The sequence below is a fragment of the Gambusia affinis genome, linkage group LG22, assembly GCF_019740435.1.
Source record: "Gambusia affinis linkage group LG22, SWU_Gaff_1.0, whole genome shotgun sequence".
Taxonomy (NCBI): Eukaryota; Metazoa; Chordata; class Actinopteri; order Cyprinodontiformes; family Poeciliidae; genus Gambusia; species Gambusia affinis.
The window spans coordinates 7,849,858-7,870,149 of NC_057889.1; the positions used below are offsets into that span (position 1 = coordinate 7,849,858).

Here is a 20,292-nt window from a genome sequence, read left to right on the forward strand (position 1 = left end):
CGAAGAAAGGAATACCCACAGCATGATGCTGTCACCACTGCAATGATGGTGTATTTAAGGTCATGTGCAGAGATTGTTAACTAGTAGCAAAAAGTTCAACTTTGACATCATGTTATAAGAGTACCTTTCGTTGCGCGTTTTCAGCATCCTCTAAAAAGCACACAGGTGCAGTCTGTTTATTAAATAGCTCATCATAAAATAGATTTAAGTAGTCTGAATACATATACATGCCCCACTTTTTAAATTTGTGCTTTTAAATTGAAAATTATGTGTCCCTTTTGCTCCACTTTAGAATTAAATCCTACTTTGTGTTAGTCCATTATAGAAAATGTACCTTTTGGATTTACTGTGAAAAACAGCGAGAAAGTTCCAGGAGTGTGAGTACTTCAACAAAGCACTACTCCATTTATTAGTCCCCACCCTGCACCTCTACAATATTGAATAACAACTAAAGTTGGACAAAACAAGAGAAAACAGTGTGGGAGATCGGCAAACATGGGAAGCGTGCGAGATATTTTCAAGAGGATAAAAAGGAAACAGTTATTTATGCGTGAAAGTTATGTAGGAGGACTCAGAACAGGATGTTCTTAAATGTGAGAGCTGCGGATAAAACTCGAGTAGGTTCACCAAGGATGGTGCGATGAAGCCTTGTCTGCCTATGGATGATAACAACCAACACCTAGCAACTGGCCGTGCAAGAAACCAGGAGAGGAAGGTACAGCAGAGAGCAAGTATCAAGCTCGCCTGCAGCAGAAAGGAAGAAAATATGACAAAAGGATTCCATCTTATGTCTCATTATAGAGTTGAGCTGGCAAATAAGTAAAGCCTCCTTCGACATGAATGAGAAACCTTGCTGTTTGCACACCTGACAACCTCAGTATTCTCTTTGCAGCAGAATATTGGGCAGCACTTAAAGCAATTATCTCTTCATTGTCATGTGAGGCCAAGCACAGAGCATCGATGAGAGCCATCAACAAGCCAGCTTCCAGACAGGGTGGCTGCCATTAGTCGCAGCTCATTCAGAGGCAGAGTGCATCACAGGTACGTGATTCTGAGTCAGGCTTTTGTTTCACGTTTTTCTTTCATCCGCAGCACAAAGGAATTACACCACCAACAAAGACTGTAAGCATGTCGAGTTGTGCATTTACACTACAACTGCAAAACAAAAAAATCTGTACCCGTCTGTACTGACTATTTGGAATAAATATAGATTTTACTTAATCAGTAAAATCCATATTTTTACTGAATAAAATATATTCAGTACTGCAGGTTGTTATTTCTTATTTTTATTTCTTTTTGCACCTTTCAGATTGCAGAATATTTGCTGCCTTACATCTGACAAGTTGAAAATCAGATCATTATGAAACAAACCATAATAAAAACTATTGATTTTATACAGTCCTTTCAATAAATGTTAAATCTTTCCACATTTTGTTACAATATTTGAAAAATCAGTATTTTGTAGAATCCCCTTTCACTAAATGGTCTAAATGTTTCTACCACTTTTGCATGTTTAGAGTCTGAAATGTTTCCCTATTCTCCTTGCTTGGTCTCCTCTACATGGATTTTAACAACCCCCTAAATGATGCCTCTTTCTTGAGGCTTTCTTCCAACTACAGCTGTGTCCTTGACATTAAAGTCAAGGAGGAAAGCCACATTTACAGAGTATGCGTTTACCAGTAACCCTGACAACATATCATTTCACCCGAGTTGTGCATCTCTGCATCTCCTCTAGAATTACCAAAGCATGTTGTCTGCTTATCTGATTAATGCTCTCAATGTCTGGCTTTTTAAGTTTAGTGTAGGTGGACTTCCATTCTTTCGGTAGGTTCATTTTGTGCATTGGTTTTGATAACTTCCAAAGCTTCATCCCAACATCCCATTGAGTAGGGTGCAATCCGCGGATAAGACTGCCTTATCCTTTTATTCCCCTGTCTACTGTTTTCGTGATGCTGTTTTTTCACCACCCGGTCTCCAACAAACCACTGAGACCTTCACAGAACTGCTGTATTTGTACTGAGATCAAATTACACACAGGTAGACTCCACTTACTAGTTAAATAGAGTCCATCCATGGCAACCTCTCAAGTCACAAGGTTGCCATGTATTTTATCTCAAGGAACAGGGTGTTATGTGTTTTTTAGGCACTTTATGCACAATAAAACAACTGTTCCTTTATTATAAAAATGTTGTATAAATCAAACATAAAAGAAATTTGACTTTGTAATTTTACTCCTTGGAATTGGGCTACCTCCAACTCTTTTTCCGTCATGCAGTCTTCAGCATCACAACAATGCTCCTCCATCCAGCCGTTTACAGCCGTTTTTTAGGAGTGCTTGACAGAGAGGTAGTTGGTCTATCACATAACATGCTAATTAAATACATAAAACTTTTTGGCTTTAGTGAAACAAAATGTGATAAGTTCAAGAGGTATGAACGCTTTTATCAGCAGCAGCGACCTCCTACAATTATCTCTGATCTAGTTTTTGGGCTTAAAAAACTCATATCAAAGTTTGTTTTAAAAGGGTGGTGAAAAACGGCAGCTCTTCGTCTAAAAGAGATACAACACACTGGTTTACCTTGTGTTGACTCAATTCTGCAACAATATTTATATTAACTGGCATTTTTAGTCATCAAATCAATACTATTCTTACTTATGGAATAAAAGATTTCAGAATAAGGAACCTAAAAATAACATCTAAACAAGAGGTCATTATTAATTTGGTGCAATATTTTTTTGTTTGCCGTGAGTACGTCATCACGTACTCCAAAGGATTTCCAAACAAAACTTTAAAAAGTGCATGAAAGAATCCCAAATCGATAGAATGACATGAATTACTACCTAGAATCCTTCAGTAATCTAAAGACTTCTTAACTCAGCTGAGGCTACGCTTAGCTGCATCCATCATTATAATCTCCGATGTGGAGTGAATCACTGCAGCACTGGCTGTTGTCTCCTAAATGCTGCACACATGAGTCACTATTGCACCGTGGGAGGAACATCAGGCAATGCACAGGGCACCGGTTACCAACACGTACCTACACTGCATCGGTCAAAGATCTAAAAGAGTTGTTGAACATTGCATTGCATAACATGACTCCTGCACAATCAATATGCTAATCACTAGACCCAAATGTTTACAGCGTTGTGCTGCATTCAGCAGATTTTGATGGTGCATATGACTTTAGATTTGTGGGAAAAGCAAAATTAAAATTCTCACTTGAACACTTCTAACTTAGAAATGTCCCTTTTGTTTTTACTATATTTTTATTGATTATGTTTCAATTAAACAATGACCTTGAGTCCTTGACATTACATTACATTGACGGAACAACTGTCGACAAGGAGAATTACTTACATTCTGACAAAGATGAACATATACAAGAAATGTCCCTTTTTTAATAAAGTTAGTTGATACTGGATGAAAAACTAATAGCAATCTACTGGTAAATGTAAATATCTAACCTATTTTAAGAAACCTTTCAGATATGATCCATGGTGGTGCATGAGAGACGAAAAAAGGTGATGTGAGATGATATCGCAATTCAAACTAATCCACAGCGGACAAAGTGGCCTTTGTGCTGGAAATGGAAGCAGTATGGTTCAGGGTTTTAGCCCGAGGCTGCTAACATGTCCCTGCTGTAAAGCTGAGACCACATACTCTGTCTAGACACAAGATCAGCCTCTGCTTCTATAATCCTGCTCAAGCACAGAGGGACTTACCAACACACAGAGAACACCATTCTAGCCTGTTAAATAATCAACACTGGTAATAGTAGTTAACTTATTAAGTTGTCCATTTAATTCCTGAATTTAAAAACACAGCTTAAACACAGATGTAAATCCTCACCATGTTTGTGATCTCTGGGTATGCATTCTCAACCAGCACACCTCTGTTGGTGGAAAGATAGTCCACCAATTCATTCAGCGCGGCCCTCTTCACCTCCTTGCTCTTCAGGTCTCCCACAGAGTCCAGGAAGTCGAAAAGCGTGCAACACTGCTGGAGTTTCTGACAGAACAGTTCCTGCTGGTCTGTGGAGGGGGCATCTGGAACAAAATGATAAAATAAAATCATTTATTACAAGACAAAAAAAAAAAAGCCATTATCAATTACATTATTAAAAAATACAAACAAAAGCAGTTGTGACAAAAACATAAGATATATTGTTAAATGCTAAAAATGTAAAATGAAACTCTTGTACAACCAGTCAGCCTTTAATTATCTGCTTTATTGCATCATAACACGCTTCTCACTAGGCGACATGATCAAGAGAGACAACAGAAGAAATGCATGCCACATGACGACTGTCCAGTCATTCTCGGCTGCGACTGCAGAGCCTTTTAAGGATCAAGTGGTGAGAGCATCCAGGGTTATTAAGCCTGTCTGTCAACTTTAACCTGAGCTAATCTATAAACTGTGTGCATCCGCACTGTGATGCTGCAGATTGTTGAGGAGAAGCCACACAGTCGGTTTGATTTACAACAACCAGACACCCTGAAGGTTCTGAAGTTACGATAAAATATACAGGCATCCACCACAGCTAATGGCAGAGGAGCAAAAGTCTTCATTAAAATTAATGATGAAATCTCACTCCTGCGTGTTCACGTGTCGAAAGACAGCAAATTACCACTCTGTGCCTTTCACTGAAAAATCTATGGTGACTGTTGTACTGATTGCAATTTTCTGAGCTGCTTCTTATGTCTGAAAAGATCTGATCAGCTGATTTTTGAATGATGCAGAAATTTCTATTCGACGAGTCATGGTAACCAGCCAAGCAACTACTGGTTCATCCACTTTGATAGTAGATAACTTGAACCCCATCTGGAGGTGAAGTTAGTCAAACTCATCTACCTATAGCAAAGAGCGTTGCAGTTTTATCATATCAGTATGACATTATAACATACTGTCATGTCTTGACAGTATGAGGGATAATCTGTGAAAGGAAAAAAATATATCCTCTGCCTCCTCCCAAATTAAAGATACACACCATGTCAACTGATTTTAAACAGTGGTGAAAACTGCTACATTTTTATACTTCTGCCCTTTATAAAACTGTTTCCCAACAAAATGTTTATTTTTCTCATCCTTATCCAGACTTGGAAAAACAATTACAGAAATGTCTAAAAAACTATTGCCATTTTAAATCTGTCCTTTGTCCATGCACAAATCAACTCTTTCAGACGTCAGAACTACTGTTAAATGCCAAGTTCGAAAGTCACTGCACTGAGCTTTTTATTGAGCAATATTATGCAACTGAAGAGGCATCGCCCAATAAAACGATGAAGAACAGGAAGATCTCAGTCAGACATGGCCAACAAACCCAGAATAATTTCACACATAGCAAGAATGTTCCAGTGGTGTTGACAGCTAACAAAGTGCTTACGCAACTGAACCCTCGAGGTCAGACAGTGGCTGTTGCTGGGAGTAACCTCAACGTGTGAGTGTAACTGTACCAAACTGACTTGTTAGCATGCAATGCTCTGCTTGAATGCAAATTTTCCAAAGTATCACATCTCAATGGATCCCAGAGTGAAAGGGCAGACTGAATACCACACTGGAGCAAGAAGGATGAAAGAGCCATGACGCCCCCACAGCCATGCTAACACGACACAATGATGGCTCATATTTCTGCAGCAGACATGTGCCAACTCTTTGGGAAAGAGTTAAATCTTGAGGTTTTCTTGACTGTTTTACAAAAGTTAGAGGATCAAAACAGTATGGGACCACCAAAGGAACAGTACAACCGTTCACAGAAATTAAATGTTGTGGGTCTCACTGACTGTTGTATGACAGCAGAACAGGTCGGCACAAATAAAGCACAACAAAAAAATGCAATCAGATAATTAGCATATATTGAAATAATAGGATAAAAAGTTCAAACAGCCTCTTCACAGCTTTTGTCAAAGCTTCTGTTTTGTTTTTAAATAACATGGACAGAGACAGTGGTCTCTGCAAGTAATTGGATGTATAAACAGAAAACTTCGGAAGAGTCCAAAAATAATGCTTTTACATTTTTGCAAATTTTGCATCTAATTAAAAAATATTTTATCATCTATTATGGCCATGAAATTAGTACCAAATATTCTAAAATGTTTCTTTCTTCTAACCGCCATCTCTCCCTCAAGTATATTAAGAGACAAATTTTGTGCTTCTTTGAAGGAAATTGTCTTTATGCCCTAGAGGGGAAGAAAAGAGGCGGGCCTCTTAGATACTCTCTAACATGTAGATGCTTTCCCCAAAGTGAAGCTATTTTTATCTTTCACATAGAGATGCATTAGTACACAAATTCCTCAGGGTGCGTAAGCAAAAAGAAAAATATTTCCACTAGACTCAAGAAGCTAAAAACAAGCACAAAGAACTTGAAAGCATTTTAGAGATCAGACAAATTTACCAACTTAAGAACAGTTCCAGAAACTGATGTGGATACAAGCTTTGGAGTGGAGGATAAATAAATCTTCTCGCAGAAACTGTGCAGAGCTTCAGGGAACACAGATCAGTCTCATCTAGATGCTGGAACATGCTGTGTCATAACTACACTAGGACATAAAAGCTGAAGTGGCTCGGGGTAAAAAAAAAAAAAAAAAAAAAAAGAAGAAGAAAAAGATAAACAAAGCCAAGTCTAATCTCTATGTAATTGACAATTAACCTTAGATTTGTTGCTCATTAAAAACTGATCTTTAGTCTCTTGATGACTAATGCGTCTTCAGAGGACAAATGCATCTACTGGGAAGAAATTACTAATGACCTCAAAGCAAAAAGCTTGGCTTTACAGATTTTAGTTTTTGCCCTACAATTTAAACATGTAACTAGAATAGGAAGCCCCCAAACTTCAGAGACACAACATAATTACATTCATGTAATGCAACCGAGAACAGTTACAATTACCAATGCCATCTAATGCCATTTTCTTGAAATTCACATTTACATGATACTTCGTCTTAGGGTAAACAAATCCAACAATTTAAATAATAATTTAAAAAAAACGCTACCATTGTTTTTAAATATATTTAAAAATGTCAATGTTTGAGATAATTTATGTCCAAAAATTCAAATAGGTGATGTCAACAGGTTGTTATGTAAAGTAAACCTAAAAACTGAAGTATTTAAGAAAAAAAAATTACTTGCAGAGATTGTTTACTCTATATATAGACACACACATACATATATAAAATTAAAATAACAAAGGCTAGATTAAAAAAAAACAAAAAAACTGAGCAGCCGAAGTAAAATATAGCTTCTTAAGAAAAAGCTCAAAAGAGATCAAGTACTCAGTTTTTAGAGATTGGCTCTATCCTACTCTATTTTGTTGGTTTTTGAATATATATGCAGCTCTAGAAAAAAATGACGAGCTCACTGCACTGAACCCCATTGAAAACCTCATGGTTATTCCACCAAATATTGATGTCTGAACTCTTCCCAAGTTAAAACATGAGTATTGTTGTTTCTAAATGAATATAAACTTGTTTTCTTTGCATTATTTGAGGTCTGAAAGCACTGCATCTTTTTTGCTATTTTGACCATTTCTCATTTTCTGCAAATACAAAAGTTTTGCTTGGAATTTCAGACATGTTAGTAGTACATGGAATAAAAGAATATTGTTCATTTTACTCAAAAATAAACCTATAAAAAGTAAAAATCAGAGAAACTGATCATTTTAAGTGGTGGTCTAATTTTTTTCCAGAGCTGTATATTCTCAATTTTGAGGTTGCTTAAAAAATAAAACAAAACCACTAAAAACGTAAGACAGTAAAATTGTGGTTTTAGTTCATGTCTAAAACGGGTCACTTTTTTTTACCATTATTTGCTGCATTTTTCCACATTTTTCTGTAATAACCTCAAATAGAGCAGCTCAGTAAGTTACAAACAAATAAAGTTTCAGGTAGACTTTCTCGGCAGATCCTGGGTCTTATTTTATCGTTTTATTTCATTGTTACATTTCATCTGCCTTAAAGGACGTTAAATCTGATGAAAGATCAACTTGCAAATTTTTTCCTGTGGTCCATTTTACACAGGTCAAATGTCTAATTTGATGATGACAATTTAATATAACATTGATTTGTCTTATTAAAACACTTTCTTTTTTTTTAGGCAAGTCAGTTACCATTATTACTGTGCAGAAAGTCAGGTTTTGATGGCTACACTACACATGCTACCATCTTATAGTAATATGATTGAATAGTTAGGAATAATAGTGAACATGAATTATGTCACGATGAAATAGCAGCTACAGCAGTGGAAAAATATTGTATATCCTGGAAATAAAAACCTCAAGATGACTTACTCAGAAACGTACTCTTTGCAACAAAGAAAGATTCAGTGACTAAACAGGAAATGTGAGCTCAGACGTATAACCACAGCACTGCATAGAATGCAGAACAGAGGAGAATAGAGGAAAATGTTACATTTAATGTTCATAGTAATGAGAATCAGCTTAGTTCTACAAGTTTGGACAAAAATTTAACTTTATGTGATAAAATGGCAGTAGTTGTGGAAAAAATTGTATAAAAGAAAATGCTAAGATGGATGCTTTTAAATGATGGGCTTAGCAAGTGCAATAACCTTCAGAAGATGTTTTCTCTTCCAGTAACATATCTGCATGCATACAGAAGATAGCCTTTTCTTAATGTAACAGATAAGAAACCTCCACAAAGGTGGAGCTTGCTGTAAAGTGAGCCACAGTACCATACAAAAGAGAAACTGGGGTGGGGGTTATTTTATCTTCCAGAAAATGAATGAGTAGAAGGAACCTGTTGATTAAAAGATCAAGTCTGAGAGGACAACAGGAAGCAGTGTGGCCAAATCTAAAATTAAACAGCTTTTAGTCTCATCATAATTGTTGTTCTTTTCCTTCGTGCATGTTTGTAACAGAAAAACAACAAAAGATCACAGTGGCTACTCAATCACTTTCCATTTTGGCATCTTGTGCCTCATTGTTCCAACAACATTTGCTGTGCCTTCAACAAATAGAGCTCTTCCACCTTAAACTATAGCAAAGGGCAAAAGACTCAAATCCAATTATACTGTTTATTCATTGAGATTTTAAAGCAAATTACAAGACAAATTGTGGAAAAAGTAAGTATTCAGGTTAAAAATAATACTTTTGTTTTCAATGGATACTTTTTGTACAACTAAAAATATAGTTTAATAATCGATTATTGTTGTTGTACAGGAAAGTCAAGTTTATGACCTTTATCTGTTTTTGGATTTATGCAGATCCAGAACACTCAATATGCATCATAAAACCTGAAAAGTGTTTCACATTTTTATCTTCCTGCTTGCGATAAGAGTGTTAGGAGTGATCTTTTACATTTTTTGCTCCATGTCATTAAACTACTGAGAAAATAGACTTAATAAGTTGGGGAAAAAAATTATATTACTATAAATCCAGTATGACCACCTTGCATAGAAAATTGGTGAAGTGAAAAAATTCATTTGCAATTCTTATATTTTTCACAATCACACACGTGCAACATCCTTAAGAAAGGTGTTGGTGAGCTGACCATAAAAACTTGGGAGTTTGCAGTTCTGCCAGTTCTCTTTAACAAGGACAGTAATTACTTCACCTGTTTTGATTGCATCCCAGCCTCTGATTCAGAACACCGAAAGCTCAGAACAATTAAAATATGCTGTTGTTAAGTCTTTTACAACGTATGGACTGTGACAGACGAGGGAGAAAAAAGGTCATCCTGCAGCTGTTGGACTGGTTAGGTAGGATTCTGCAGCCACTTGTTTAACTTAGAGTCTCCATATTTGTTTAGCCTGCACACCAAAAATATGCTGGCAAAACATTGTAATGGAAAGGCAGCATCAAGAGTAAGTGGAGCGGTACAGCAGAAAAGTACATAGTGAAAACGTCAAAAAGGTAATATTAACAGAGAGCTAAATCAAACTAAATCACCCGTGATTGCCATTTCATCTTTTGCAAGTTTTTATTTTAAGCAAAAAGTTTAGATGGCATTAAAAAAAGCACAAAATGACTGCTCCTGACATTCTTCTAACCTGTCATTTTACTTTACTCACACATAGTTGGCTTTTCTTATTACACTGGAGAGGGTGTGTCTGAGTGAATGAGTGTGACCACGTGGGTGTGCACAAGAATGCATGCATTCATGCATGACCTAAAAATATTTGTAGTCGGTATAGTCAACAATAAAATGACTCTAGATTAGGCATGGCTTTATTGTGCTGGTAACAGAGAGTGTCCAGAGCTTGTTCAAAATTGACAAATTTCCTGTAGCAGATTTTTACTAAAAAGTTGCAAAATGCATTTTTTCCTCCAGAAGTTGCTGAACATTCGCAGCTCTAAACAAGTAATGTAGCTTAACAGAGGGCAGGAAATGTCTCTTTAGATTGAAAAGTTTGCAGATAGACCCATCCATAAATCAGATATAATTCATCACAGCTGTTGGACGGAAATGAAAAATTTTAAATATAATGACAACAGAGGCCATGGCATAGGTGGTAAGACTTTATATTAAAAGTTAGCAAAATAAATTTCAGTTGAGTAGCAAAAATCCAAGTACAACTTATTATCCTTTTGGAAAACACCAAAATCAGCTAATTAAAGTAACAGAAACATGCAAAATATGTTAGACTGAGAATATTAAGGCTATATGAAGAACAGAATTGAATAGTGGAAATGAAACTTGAGGTGGAAAATCTACAATAATCATAACTGATCAATTAATAATTTTTTGACATTTTGAAGAGAAGTCTTGGTAGCCCTAGTTAAGTGCTCAACTGCTTGGCATGGAGTGTGTAATCTCTTAATTTCAGATGATGAGGACAAGGAACTGAATGCTATTGTGAGAAAATCAGCTGCCAACAGAATGCTAATAGCCATCAGCTGTGGCCAATTGGTTTGTTTACAAAACTTCAGAACAAAAAACACCATTCAAGATCTGCTTCTAAATTTGTTCTATGCAAACAATGAGATTTAGTTTCACAATAACTTGGCTTTCATTATAAAAATTTAAATTAAGAACGTTATTCTTGACAATTTCAAATAAAAACAAAGAGAAACAAAGATTCAATTTATCAGGTTGTTTGTGCAACAGTATCTCGTTAAATTTAAAATCCAAAACAACCTCCTATGAAAAAGAATAAAAATCTTAGTGAATGACTCGAATAGGAACAAGCCTGTCTGAACAGTATGCAGTAATCTTGCCGGCTGGGCAGAAAGCACAAGTGCTGTTTTATTACCTCTTCGTCTTTCTAAATGACTCAGAAGCTTTAGTATGTGCTATGGTGAAAAGTGAGGTCACGATCTGATCAAGAGATGTTGGGAGTGGAAAAATATGCCTGCAACATTCCTCTGTCTTACTTCAACAATAGATTTGAAAACATCACTGTCTGTCTTCACATCAGTCTCTAAAAATCCTACAACAGCAGATCCACATACATTTAATTTACCAGCACAGAAGCTGCTTACATTTGAGCCAACACAGGACAGCAAGAAGGTGAAGAGATAGCACCTGTTCAGGAGGAAAAGGTTTGAAGTCGATGACAAAATAAATGATAAAGATGACATACAAAATTAAGAGAGGCATTATTCCACTTTTACCCAACCTTTTTGGGTTTTTAAAAGTGACCATCTGTTGTGGGATGTTTTACATCTACCATGTGACAATTCATAACTTCCTTGGGAATGTTTTGTATTCAGTTTAACTGATGACTTGAAATAATTTCCTATAGTTCTCTCAAAGTCTACTGTAAGCCTATGTAATTCTGCAACTCTAATAATATTTCATCGATATTTAATAACTACTGTGTGCAATACAAAATCTAAGTTACATGTTTTTCTGTAAATCATGAGCATACTTAAGAGGAATGACTAATTATTGATAATATTCAATGATTTAGTCGATGAGGACAAAACGATTTGTACCAGATTAACAGTAGATAACACTACAATCTATGCAAGCAAAAAGCAACCCACATATGGATACCTATCAACATGACAATATTCATGAAAGTTGTAAAAAAAACACTGAGATCACAGTGAGCCAAGGTTAGAACTGGTGAATACATGATGACACCCACACAAATCATGCTAATCAGCAGCATTTCTGAAGAGCGCTCCCCACATGCATGAAAACGGCACATCACAACCACCATCCTTCATTTAAACTCTGTCAACAGCTTGATATGTTGTCTAAAACGTAAACCTTCAGTGTCTGGTGACTGATGCTCTGGCAACTTACTGATAATACTACCACTTATGCCCTCTGGCACCTGTTCTTTATGCAGGTTTATTGTAGTTTGAGTTATTTACATACCCAAAGCTGGTCTCTGAATGTGGACCAAAGTATATTCAAATCAGACCAACCCTTCTTGGTCCCTAACTTAGGGCAAAATTATTTTTGTCTGTGAAAGTAAACAAAAAAACAAAACATTAATGCAAATATTGTTTCACCAGATCTTTTAAACACTGTGCATCTTATACATTTAATATGCACCACATATGAAATTATTAAAACACTAATGACAAAATATTTTGAAGTAATAAAGGGTATTTAATTTATTGGTGAGAGATGATTGCAAAAACTTATCTGTACCATCTACACTTCATCTTCACTTTATTCCAGATTTTACTACCTTACAATCCTTTCATATATGAACAAACCTCTATTCATTGCTGTTATAAGAAAATCAAACAAACCAAACTAATAACTCTTTCTACCATCAGACTCCACAAATTTATATGATAAATTGAGGAAGTATTTATTAAACAGAATCTGCCAAGAGCATAAATATGGCACACTCGTAGCTAACAAAGATCTGTTCCATTGTTTCCTAGAAAGGGCCTGATTGGTAACTGCTCACATGCTGGGAACAGCATGTTAGGGACACACAGGAATCAATGTACCAATAGGAAGGATGTGTTTTTTTTTCCAGTAACGGATGCGGATGAGCAATTTCTAAATTTTACTCATTTTCAATGATCAGGCTGAAACTAAAAACTTTATTCATTATTTTTTTACATTATGTAAAGAATTGACTTGCATCAATTTAAAAATGAATTAAAATGTTTCAAATTGGCACAAAAGGAAGAGTTAGAAATCTTCCAATTACACTGTGACATATTGAATATAGAATGTTTACATTGTGTCAATTTTCTCAATAGATGCTACAATAATTACTTTTTGTTGCTTATCACTTACAGTAATATATCTGAAGTGGAAGACAGGCAGATTTTCTCTGCTTGGAAAATCAAAGATTAGTGGTAGGAAAGCCAAATTGAGGTTTTAAATGGTCCAATGAGAAAAGATGTTTTATTATTAATGGTTTCAATAGATTTCTTGGTCTACTGCAGGACTAAGAACATAACCCCTTACTTCCATTACTGTTAATGAAGGTGCCTTCCAGTTTTGACAACAGAAGAGACTGCAGTCAAATATTAGGATCAGTGTCTAGAGGTGGACCCAATAACAACAGGGCAGCTAATCTGGTTATAGCAAGGATGATGATTAAGCGATTAGCTCTGACAACTGTAAGTAAGTTAAAGTTAGTTAAGCAGAAGTTGGAAGAACTATTGAGCTCTGTTCCCTCTACAATCCCTCTCATTTTCTCTAACAATATAATTTCTGTGGTGCCATCAAAACACATTTCATTGGCTCTTCATGGTCTGAAAATAAGCAGCTAACAAAAAACATTTAAAAAGCAAAGAAAGGCGAATAAAGCAGCAGCATACCCATAAAGCAGGAATTCATAAAAATCAAAAATCTTTACAGAGGGAAAACACAATAGTATCCTTTAAACATAAGCCTCAGCTTTGCTGGTGTAAGAACTGTGGCTCAGCTGAAAATTTTACTCCAGTGATAGATAAATCAACCTTAAATGACGTGGTCTGTATTTGGAAAGTCAAACATGTCTCTGGCTTGTTCTCAAGGCTTGAGGCTGCTATGGCAACAATGTTGGTCCCTAAATGACTCATCTTTTCACGGTCTATCTCACAACAGGAGCTATATGCCTTTCAGCCTCTCCACTGCAGGAGGGGATGAGCATCTTTGCGAGATACTATCTTTCATCACCTAAAAACGATGACTCGAGAAATCTCTCATCTTGGTCTCGTTACTCTGGAAACCACAAAAATCAATCATATCAAGCTTTTTGTGTCATCTGAAGTAGTTGTAAAATTCAATTGACAATTGGGTAATGCAAAGGAAAACTGCTCGTGTTGCATGTTTAAGACAGTCTTATTTGACTTCAAGCTCGTAAAGCTTGTACTGTATAACTGAAACTTTTGTTAAGAACTGCTCTTCTGTGCAGAAAAGGTTTAACAAATTGTAGAGACGCTACATCCCACACTTCAAGCAATGGGACCTCACTTTAAGGAATGACTGATGGACAGGTTGCTGTCCATCAAATAGCCATATTGACAGATGATTGATGGATTAATGGACTGATGGACAAATCCAATGGTAGATTAATGTATGAATGATTGGGTTTATGTTTAGATTAATGAATAGAGGGAGATATGAATGGACACAGATGAACTTATGGATGGACAGACACTTACTGATGAATGAGCAGATAGTATGAGACAAACCAATGGCCGCATGAAGTGGTGAAAGACTAGTAGGATGGACAGATGGAAGGACAAATTTGTCTGATTGAAAGTTGATGGATAGATGGATGGACAGATGGATGTACAATTAGAGACTTGAAATAGCTGATGGATTGACAGACATATAGATACAGTTTATCATATTTGATATTTATGCAACAGGTAGAGTTTGTTTTTTTTATCCAATAAGAATAGAATGCTGTTCGTTTCCAGACTTTTTAAGACAGCGTTGGTAAATATAACTTACAGATGTTATATGTCAACAAATGAAGAAACAAACAACAAATTTGAACATGACAATTAGGTATATTTTCTGGAGAAAACCAAATTACTACATGTTGGATCACTTCTGCAGACAAATTCACCTCAACACATCAAGAAGCAGGTTTACCATTTACAAATGCAGAATATTTCAACACATTTTTGCCTGTGGTTGAAGGAACAGACTCATAATTGCCAATCATCTTCACGTTTAATAACCATTTTCCTAGCTGCCAATCAACTTACAATTAGTTGATTAGCAGTCACCTTTGGCAGTTAATAATGCACAAAAACTAGAAAACTATGCAGTAAACTGGTCTACTGTCTTGATGATAACTGGGACCAATCTTTAAGCAGTTCAGGTTATCAACATCATTCTTGATGCCTCCCTAGTGAGCTTTTCAATGCACAACACACTGGGAAGAGTCCCAGAGGAAGACATGGAAAACAGTGGAGGGACTACGTGGTGGAGAACTATGTTTCTGAGCTGGTCAAGGAACGCCTTGGGATTCCCCCAGAGGAGTTGGTCTAAGTAGAGAGGAAAATCTGGGTACCTCTGCTTAAGCTGCCATCTTCACAAACCAATCCCAGATTAAGCAGAAGATAATGGACAAATAGATGGATGGATGGCATCTGAGCCCTTTAGAAGATTGAAATACCTATAGTTACTTTCCACAGTGGAACAGAGAAGTAAATGCCTATTATTCTGCATAATTCCCACTTTGTTCAAAATAGTTCAGATACATTTTGGGTTATATGTAGTAATAGTTTGCAGAGATATCCTCTCAAAATAAAATACAGTAAAAACTTTAAGTAATTTTAAACTGATCTGCTAACAGACAATCGATGCTTGTTTTAATTGTGATATTTCATGGGCGTTGACACACAAATAACCTTTGAGTTTTAAAATGGAAAAATAGATGGATAATTTGCCAGTTTTATAACAGTGGCATGGATGCACAATTTTTCTAGTCATGTCAGTATTCTTTAATGAGTTGGAAAAGAACAAGGTTTGAAATTCCTGCTAAATATCTGTCATCACTTTTATAACCTTCTCCACAGCACAAACATTTTTAGGATACTAGATATGTTCATTGTTTATGATAGTCAATGGCGACATCAGCTAATTTGTGACATGTTTTGTTTTTAGCTTTTGAAATGTTGCATCAAATCTGTTGGACTACGTGAATAGGCAAGTCCTTTTAAGTTGACTCGCTCTTCCTCATAGCATCACCCCATCCATCAAGCTGCTGCAGCTTGCCTCAGCAGAAACCAAGAGGAATTTACAGAATCATAGTCCCACCTGATGCAAGACCATCTTTAATATGCTATACCACTTCCTTGACAGACAATGGAAGCTGAGGTGTGCATTTCAGAGGAATCATTGAGGAAGATTACACACACACTGTTCATTGGAACTGAAATTATTATCAGGCTCAGCAAGATTGGTTTTGGCTCCAGGCTAACTGGCAGATTCTTCATCAGGCATCTGTTGGGGTTGGCAAACATGCTTTGATTTGTCAAGTTACCGAAGTCCCTTGAAAGAAAAGGACTAAAACCAAAAGGAGTACTGGTATGTCTTCAACCCTGACAAGGAACCAACTTGTCTAATATATTGTTAAAATGATGACTCAAACATGTGGAGTTTGTTTCAATACTAAAATATGTGCATTACCTAGTGAGTCATCATACTTACTTTTACCAACAGCACATAGCTGTATATTAAACTAAAACAAATCTACAAAGAGCCACATTCCACAAAACTGTCCTGAGGCTTTCTTTAACAGCTGCTCTTGGGTTTTAGAAAAATCTCTAAAGGAGAAACGATCAGGTAGAAAAAGAAGGCGTATGGTATGTAAAAGGTGACTCATTTACCCTTGTCCTTTCAGTCATGTGAATCATTAAGTATGATTAAGAACCTACGTTTATCAGCCTGATGTGGGAAAGGATGAAGGTAAGCAAAGCCACATTTTCTGCAGTTATGACCCAAAAGACCCCTACACTATTCGGTTTTTCTAAAGTGTTAAAATATAAACCTGAAAAGCAATATCAATAGGTCATTTTCGGCTCTCCAAGTTGTCTTCACTATAAACTGTTTCTACCACCATTGAGATAAAACACTGACAATAAAAGCTCCTCATTCAAGGCAGCAACAGAGCTTGTGGTCTATCTTGTTATGATTTGTCTGCAAGTCCATGCAGGTAAGAATAGACTGGACATGGGTTTGAGAAAGAGATAGGCCAATACAAATGTGTGCAAAATTGTAACGTGGATGAAAACGACATGGTTTTTGAATCATTATTTTTTTAAGAGATGAAATTCCAACACTGTGGTGTGCATTTTCTTTGGTATCAAGACTTTAGGGCCATCTTTACCCACATGTGTTTGGGGTCATGTGGAGGGCTAGTGTTTCTTCACATACAGTCTTTTTAAGTGTACACCAAAATGTCTGACCACACTTCCTTCTTCCAAAGGTCTGTTGTCTAACCTATATGCAAAACTAGACTTCTCATAGTATCCTTTTACTACAATGTTTTTCATCTTGAGTTACAATTTCTTCTTTCCAGCTTCATTGTATGAAACAATCTTTGCCAAACTTGTCAATTTTCCTGGATGGCCACATCTTGGTGGGTTGTTAGATGTCCTATAAACTTCCCATTTTTAGACTATGCATCGCCTGACATCGCCAGGAGATGTCTAACAGTTAGCATACTGTTTTAAACTTCTCTACAAGTTTCTACCCAACATGTTGGTTTCCCATTGCGCTTTATGATGCAGTTTCTTCACTAATGTTCTGAGGTGAAAATCACTCAGGATTAATTTGATGTTTAAGGAACTATAAAAACAACTACTTGTACTGGATTTTCATAATGGTGTAGCATATGAAATCCCAATAAAATACATTGTACTTTGGGTTCATAATATGTATTCAATAACACAATATGTATATGTATTTATGTAGGAAATAAATACTTTTGAAAGGCACAATATCTCATGTGAGTTCCTGGTGCTATGAGAAACCATGAATGTGGTGCACTTTCGGAAAAAGTTCTGAATTATTCTCAAACACCCAAGTTTTACCATCTGCAAAAGACAACAAATAAAAGGGGCCGCGTTTATTTATGCCTAGAAAAATGCCTCCTCGAGCAACTTGCCCACCAGCTTTCCTTTAAAGGTTGTGTTTGTCTGCTGCAGATCCAACAGTGCACACAGAACAATGGCCAGGACATAGTATTTAAAGCAACAGACACCCTCCATTATCCTCTTACCGTACCTTTGAGCTGCGGCAGTGGGGACAGCTCAATCGGAGCGCTCTGAGTGCGAAACTGAGAGGAGCCTTGGGATTTTCTCTGCTTCTGCGCCTTCCTCACAGACTTCCTCGTAAACCCGTCCACTTTCTCGGATGCAGAGACGGCGGACATTTTGATGCACAAACTCACGAAGGTTGCAGGCGAGCTACTGTAAATCAGATGATTGAGGTTCTCCGCTTCCTTCTTTCTCACATCAGCGTCAAATTCTGGAGCCAACTGTCCGAGCTGGGGCTCGTATTATTCCATGTGATCCAACATGGTCATGCCTACATGTCGGTTAGACGGAGTCCTTAAAGTGCATCTTTGAAGAGCTTCTACTGTGAGATGCGAAACGGTGCTTTACACCCTCCCAAAAAATCAAAACTAAGACGAAAACGCCGCGTGCCCCAAAGTTAACCACTTAAAAGACAGATTGACGTCTAAATATCTAACCGTTTATGCTCATCTGTCGTGCCTGCAAACGGTCTACCTGTTGCATAACGTAGGTAAGGCATTATCATTAAAAGTTGCCTGGATAACAATCCTGACTGCAGCCGAGCAGCACAGCTATGCTCGCAGCTAACGCATCCAGCTAGCTTGCCAAATTTAACTGATGACAATGCGGCGCTACAACAATACGCTCCAATGTTGGCGAGGAAAAAGTTACGAAAAATCCTCGTCCCTTAGAATTCACTTAGTTCTCCGTTCAACGGCAACTCCGCGACTTCTTCAAGCACCGGTTGAAGCTGTAGTTCCGTTGATTATCTCTTGAAAACAACTATCCACGGGCGACGAAGTTGAAATGTGTTTCCTTGGCAGCTGGAGGTTAGCTGTGACTGCGCAAGAGTGACTTTGTCGGAGGCTATTTCCACGCAGTATATAATGCCACAGTCTCGTTTCCACGGCCTCTAAAAAGACCGAGAAGAAATTACTGGATGCCGAGCGTAGAAGGCAGCCATAAACGCTCCCAGGCGTTCCGTCGCTCTTCGTCTCTGCGTTCTACTCGAGAAGCGCTGACGGGTGAAACGTCATCGATTGACGTTACTTCCAGCCAATCACAGGCGCGTATTTTAAAAACTTGAAACTTTTTAAACCAATCACATTGCACTAAAAGCGGGTCAATTACATGTGAAATGTAAAAACAAAAAAGGCTGACGTTCAGTTGAATGTGATCTGACAGGCAGCTGTAGTAATCGGGTAAAATTACACAACAGAAAGTATTCTGCCCAGCCCAAAAATATGTACAACCTTCACACAAGAGTGGAGTATTTTAAGACTAGTTATGAAGTGAACTAAAAGTTCTTACCCTTTCAAATCCTTCAGGAAGCGCATTTTGCGTTCTCTAAACACAAAACTGCTCTCTCATTTGTAAAAATGCTTCTTTTAAAGACAGCCATAGACATAATATGACATATTATGTCAATGGCATAATATGTATGACAACCAATGAAGAAAAAAAAAACATATTAATACATTGTATTAATATGTATTTTTTTTTCATTGTTTTTACAACGCTGATAAAATTCAATCTTCGGCACGCAAAATCTAAAATTTTTCACACTTTTACAATCGCATGAATAAATTTTATATGATAATACTGTTTTTTGGAAGCTACTTTTTGTCTGTATTTACACCTGCAAGTTCAAATGGTATGAATTTTAAGGATTATGTAAAACTGGCAGTGGTGCAGTTGGTAAAGCTGTTGCCTTGCAGCAAGAAGGTCCTGGGTTCTATTCCTGGCCCAGGGTCTTTCTGCATAGAGTTTGCATGTTCTCCCTGTGCATGCGTGGGTTCTCTGGCTTCCTCCCACAGTCCAAAAACATGACTGTCAGGTTAATTGGTCTCTCTAAATTCTCCCTAGGTGTGAGTGTGTGTGTGAATGGTTGTGTGTCCCGTATGTCTCTGTGTTGCCCTGCGACAGACTGGGGACCTGTCCAGGGTGTACCCCGACTCTCGCCCGGAACGTAGCTGGAGATAGGCACCAGCAATTCATTATCATGAATTATGCCTAAAAATCAAATGAATTGTAAGAAACCAACCAATTCTAGGGAGAAAAGCCATTGAAATTGTACCGTCATGTCACCTAAAAATGAAAAACTCAAATGCATTATTAAAACAAATGACAACCAAACTCATAATGTCAACCTCTAACTGGAACAAGTAACATGCCA

General features: G+C 37.0%; 1 protein-coding gene across 1 annotated transcript in view; it reads right to left on the reverse strand.

Annotated features, from left to right (window-relative positions):
• ppp2r5a (protein phosphatase 2, regulatory subunit B', alpha isoform) overlaps nucleotides 1-20,267 on the reverse strand; it is a 40,259-nt gene extending 19,992 nt beyond the window's left edge. Inside the window, exons 1-2 of the mRNA XM_044107276.1 lie at nucleotides 18,106-20,267; nucleotides 3,851-4,047 (exon numbers count right to left, since the gene is read on the reverse strand). Coding sequence (XP_043963211.1) covers nucleotides 3,851-4,047; nucleotides 18,106-18,253 — 345 coding nt within the window. The 5' untranslated portion in view covers nucleotides 18,254-20,267. The remainder of the gene's footprint in view (nucleotides 1-3,850; nucleotides 4,048-18,105) is intronic.
• Nucleotides 20,268-20,292: the final 25 nt, after the last annotated feature.